The 5849-nt window shown below is 34.9% G+C and overlaps 1 protein-coding gene across 1 annotated transcript; it reads right to left on the bottom strand.

The window, feature by feature from the left end:
* Positions 1-691: 691 nt before the first annotated feature.
* Positions 692-4521, bottom strand: LOC127527655 (olfactory receptor 2A12-like). Its single transcript, XM_051927087.1, has 2 exons — positions 4461-4521; positions 692-1661 (listed from the first exon to the last, which is right to left on the bottom strand). Exon 2 carries the CDS (start codon positions 1642-1644, stop codon positions 697-699), a length of 948 nt encoding a protein of 315 aa, XP_051783047.1. The 5' UTR covers positions 1645-1661; positions 4461-4521; the 3' UTR covers positions 692-696.
* Between the last annotated feature and the right edge of the window lie 1328 nt (positions 4522-5849).

The following is a 5849-nucleotide window of genomic DNA, read 5'->3' as shown; positions in this document are numbered from 1 at the left end:
TCATCGCCACTACACCTAACCTGCATGTCAATGGAAAAAAGCCAGTGCACCAACACGGACATGAAAACTCCATAATAATAATAATTCTTTGCATTTATATAGCGCTTTTCTCACTACTCAAAGCACTCAGCAATTGCAGGTTAAGGGCCTTGCTCAAGGGCCCAACAGAGCAGAGTCCCTATTGGCATTTACGGGATTTGAACCGGTAACCTTCCGATTGCCAGTGCAGATCCCTAGTCTCAGAGCCCCAACTCCGCCTGCAGGGAGGGTCTCCATACTACAAGGTAGCAGCAATACTACTGCACCACACTGCCAATGAGCTCTCTAGGTGAAAAAAGTATTATGTCTTGTAGACTGTCTTTTGATGCTTTTAAACATTCTTTTCACAATTAATGATTTATAATAAACCATTTTAAAGTAAAGCACAGGTAACTTAATTCAGAAGAGGATAGTATTTTTTTTCATAAATTTGCCATTAATTAGAAAACATATGCTATCAGTGTATAATTTTTCACTTGATATTTGTTTTTACTCATTATTGAATTCACTCAAACCAGCAGCATAGCTTTTAAGCCTTTTTAAGTTTTTCTTAGTCACTATGACAGTGTCTTAAAACAATGCAATAAAAAACAACTGAACTTTTAGCAATCATTTTTAACATTTACATGCTAATATACATGAAATCAACCTGTCTTTTTATTCTTGAAAAGGTTTTATGATATTTTTTTGAATAACTTTTTTTATGCTTTTCATAATCTCTTTAGTCATCAGAGAATAAATAATGGGATTTAGCATCGGACAAAGTAGAATTTGAACAGTATTAGCTATGAAACGAGCATCCACAGAAAACCAAGGTAGTCGAGAAGTGATATAAACAAATGCAGCAGAAAGCAGCGTCGTAATCACCACAAAAAGATGAGCCCCACACGTTGAAAAGGCCTTCATGTACCCATCTGCACTTTTTACTTTTAGGACAGCAGCTATAATTGTAACATATGATAAAATGAAAATAATAGTGTGAGCAATTATGAGACCAAGACCGAACACCAAACCTAAAACACTATTGAAAGTATAGTCAGTACAAGACATTTTAATTATTGAAGCATGGCTACAGTAGTAGCTTGGAATTTTGTTTGGTCCACAAAAAGACAGCCGGAGAGCAAAACACATAAGTATCAATGGAAACACCAATGCCGCTGTCCAACAAATTAACAGCAGTGTGTTCACTAATTTGTTGCTCATAACTGTGACATATCGTAACGGGTTACAAACTGCTACCATACGGTCATAACACATAGCTGCCAGAATATGCAGCTGGACACTAATGCTATACAAGTAGGTGAAAGACTGAATAAAACATGCAGAAAATGAAATTGTGTTCAGATTAAACATAAAGTTTGCTAGTGCTTTTGGAATGACCACTGTAATAATTAATAGGTCTGCAAGAGCTAAATTGCAGATAAAGACATACATGGGTTTATGAAGGTTTTCATTTGTGACAATTAAAATAATAATGAAAACATTTTCAAGTAAAATCAAAACATAGACAGAAAAGAAGAATGCAGAGAGGACTGATTTAGACTCTTCGTCTTGAAATCCAGAGAAGCCCAGAAGGATAAATTGAAAATCTGTTCCATTGTACATTTTACAGGTAGAGTATCCTTAAAGAAAAATAAGAATTAAAACATAAAGAAATGTTGTTTAAATTGTTACATTATATAATATATTTTGAAAGAATATTGAAAAATTTGGAGTCACAGAGGAAAAACACCCTCTTGACAGCTTTTGATGCAAATGTTAAAAAATTCTTTTAAAAAATCAGTGATAGATAGATAGATAAATAAAAAACATTAATGGGGTCCCATAATCCATATGCTTTTCTTTGCTAAATATTATTAAATAGTTATTTCCAGGATTATCAACTCGTACATAAACAGTAAACCCAAAGACTCGTGGGATGGCCTTTTAGACTTGATGTCTCACCTCTCTCCATCATTCATTGGTTAATAATTGTGCATTTAATTAAAAAATTCAGCAACTAGCAATACTTAATCATATTTTAGCAAAAAAAAAACATTTATTTTGAACATGAGACCTGATAACAGGCATGTGGATTATGCAATGCCAGTAACTTTAGATTTTTTTTTAATGGATATTTTCATAATGTTTACTTGCCAGTAGCCACCATTGAGTTCTGTTATTTTGCATCATTTTTGCGAGCAGTATTCCTTTAACAAATACGACTGAGCCTGCAGATCATGAACTCAATCTCTGGGGATCTCTTGTGGCTGCAGGTCTTCCACAATCATTTAAATTTACTTGTATTTATTTGGCCAATGGTTTTTTATCCAAAGCAGCTTACAACAGTTGAGATACAATTGGTTACATTTCTTTTGTTTTTCCAGTAGGGGGATCTGAACTCACAACCGTCCGGGTTTGAAGTCCAAAGCCTAAACCACTGTGACATCAGAGAGTCATTTTACTTTTAAATGATCTAATTTGCAGTAATTAGCCTTTTTTTCTTCTCTTATTTCACATTCAGAAAAGCTCAGGAGTCTGAAATTTACAAGATAATTTGAAATATTTTTATTTTGCTCTAGTTTTAAATGTCTAACTTGTGTTGACTTACTCTTAATTTCCCATTTTTCTGTGTGGCTTACTCCTTTATTTGTATCCTAATAATGACAACTAACGACGAGCAGAGTAGAAATCCGGGCTGCAACTAGTATCAGACCCACCATTATGCTTATTAGTACATAATGGATTTAAATGACCAGAACACCTGGAAAAGCAGAGTGAAAACATTGAAGATGATGAAAACCTTAAAAATCAACTTTAAGAAAAACACTAAAATTATTCCCATGTAACATACATAATAAATACTTAAAACATTAATTAATACGTTAATCAAAATTAATTAGTAATTTCTACATTGACCCCAAAATTGGGAACTGACAGCTTGCATCATTAGGCTCGGAGTCCAATTAAAACAGATGTTGGAAGGAACAAAAACCTGCGGACAGATGGAACCCAGAGGAATTGGTTTTAGGACCGCTGGACTAAGCTATCATGACCTCTCCTATTTTATTTCCTTAACAACTACTTGCATTTTTGAATCATTTGCCTGCTAAAGATCACAGTGGCAGAAACGATAGTAAAACAGCCACTCCTGTCACTTGCACCCATGTTTGCTGTTTGATAACTGAAACTATTTGAAAAAATGGACACTACGTCTAATTAAACTCTTCAATTAATGAACTGATCTTCCTGTACTGTCATTTTGCAGTCAGAAAGAAGATTCAAAGTAATATTTCAAATTTCTTTGCATAGATTTAATTGAATAAGGCATTTTTATATCCTTCTGTGTGTTTCACTTACTGATATAAAGCTTAAACACTCAATTTTGCCCTAATAACGACAACTGAGAGAGAGGGAGAGAGAGAGAGAGAGAGACAGTCTAAAATGTAATGTTTCTCACTGTGAAATCAACAACAAGTAACTTCTTAAACAACAATGGCATTTCAAGATAAATAAAAGAAAAATCTCAAGATATGGAAAACTTTTTTCTTAATTCTATATTATTCTGTTATGACACACAAAAGGTCTAATGCAGAAGTTTGATTGTGGCTTCCATTGAAATCACGTCTTGGTTGCAACAAAACCAGGCAGCCACTGCAGCCCTCTGTGGCTTGAGTTGAGTAGAAGGTGTAGTGCATTGTGATGTTACTGTGGAAATACATTGTGAATGGACTTGCTATAAATAGCATTAATGCTACAAAGAATAGTGGAAATTTAGAAAATTAAGCAGAAATTATAATTTTTTTTTAGATTTTTGAAAGTGATTTCTTATTCAGGGCGGCACGGTGGCGCAGTGGGTAGCGCTGCTGCCTCGCAGTTGGGAGATCTGGGGACCTGGGTTCGCTTCCCGGGTCCTCCCTGCGTGGAGTTTGCATGTTCTCCCCGTGTCTGCGTGGGTTTCCTCCGGGCGCTCCGGTTTCCTCCCACAGTCCAAAGACATGCAGGTTAGGTGGATTGGTGTTTCTAAATTGGCCTTAGTGTGTGCTTGGTGTGTGGGTGTGTTTGTGTGTGTCCTGCGGTGGGTTGGCACCCTGCCCAGGATTGTTTCCTGCCTTGTGCCCTGTGTTGGCTGGGATTGGCTCCAGCAGACCCCCGTGACCCTGTGTTCGGATTCAGCGGGTTGGAAAATGGATGGATGGATGGATGGATTTCTTATTCCCACATGTACAAAATACAAGTATATACTTATTTTTGCCCCTCTCAATGTAGTTAATTATTCCTCTAGATCATTTGCTGGTTCGATTTCCATACTGCATCGAAAACATGAGTTTAGATTAGAGAGAATAATTCATTAATCTTTGAAGAAATGAGGCTGCAATTTGGATTGCAAATTGCATTTGTGTAAAACATATTCAAAAACTCAAAAAGAAATGAAATCTTACCAAAAAGCTCCTCTGGGAAGAAATGTAAGAATAGGGTCTAAAACCCTTTCAGTGGGGACCTGTTGAAGCAATTTATGACATTTAAACACTGCACCAACTGATCCTTGCTGCCTGACAATCTTTCCCCTCATATCCTGAGAAATTTACAAGATTTGTGTAATTAATATTTAAAAGAAGATCTTATTGCATATTGCAATCTTTTTAGTTAGCCAATAAAAGGTCATTTTGCTTGGATTTTCTCTACATTCATAATAGCTAACACGGTACAACACCCTAGTACTAAAGAAGATCTTAGAAGATCTGCTGTAGTGGGCAGCTAACATCTTGATTATGTGCTGGACGACACCATCACTCCACTCTAACACTAGTAAAGTGTTCAAACTATTTCTGCATTTGAATGTAGGATACTTAGTTTAACGTTGTCTTGTGTGTAATGTTTAAAAATAAACAGAATTAAATTGCGGACTAGCTAACACAGCTGCAAATGTCTGTAATTTCAATAAATGTATAAAGTATGCAGACTCACCAGAATATCCTCTGAAAGGCTTTTAAAATGTCACCCCATAAATGGAATGTTGCATGTGACTTTGAGCTTTTATATTTCTTTTTAGTTTAAGTTCCCATGTCCCTAAACGCAGTCACTTAAGGTGATTGGACAAGACATTTTCCCCTGTTGTTATGAGTTTCTCTACTAAAATTGTAGTCGATTTGGGATTAATGACTGCACAAAAACAACTGAAACAGTTTCTTAAGCTTTTCATTTTTAAAATGCATGAAACTGGTTTATTTAAAAATAGACAGAAGATATCCTATTGAAAAATATAGCAGTAAAAACAGCACCAAAGTCTCTAAATGGAAAATGATAAGAAGTCAAAAACAAAGCTGAATGTAAAGCCATGGCTGAAAAAAAAGAAAATTTTGGAAAATTACATTTTGGTTGCCTACACTTCATGAAGTGACACTCCTGATTTATGAGCTTTACCTTTCACAAATGTTTTCCTTTTTGTATATCTGTGCTAACCTGGCCTGTCACTAATATATTCTTTTTTATTATTATTATTTTATTTTATTAGAAGAGAATACATTTGCATAAAATCAAGTCGAACGTATACAACAAATGACTTCAGAAAACTAGGAAAATAAAATTGAAAAGAAAATAAATATTTATATACATTATCAGAAAATTAATAAAGGAAAGCAACAAAACAGAATTCAACCCGCCCCGCCCCCAAAAAGAGGGGAGTGTCTAAAATTGTATTAATTAAATCTTGCTGTGTTTTTAAAAAAATTGAATAGATTCTTTAAGCAAGAATCTTTGTGCATTTTTCAAATTTCAAATAATATAGAATATCAGTTATCCACTGACTTATAAACGGTGGGCTGGGATTC

The sequence above is a fragment of the Erpetoichthys calabaricus genome, chromosome 4, assembly GCF_900747795.2.
Source record: "Erpetoichthys calabaricus chromosome 4, fErpCal1.3, whole genome shotgun sequence".
Taxonomy (NCBI): Eukaryota; Metazoa; Chordata; class Cladistia; order Polypteriformes; family Polypteridae; genus Erpetoichthys; species Erpetoichthys calabaricus.
This window is presented reverse-complemented; position numbering and strand designations above follow the sequence as displayed.

What these genes read in the sequence shown, in the direction of transcription:
- LOC127527655 (XM_051927087.1), bottom strand. Translation starts at nt 1,644, where the DNA reads ATGTACAATGGAACAGATTTTCAATTTATCCTTCTGGGCTTCTCTGGA.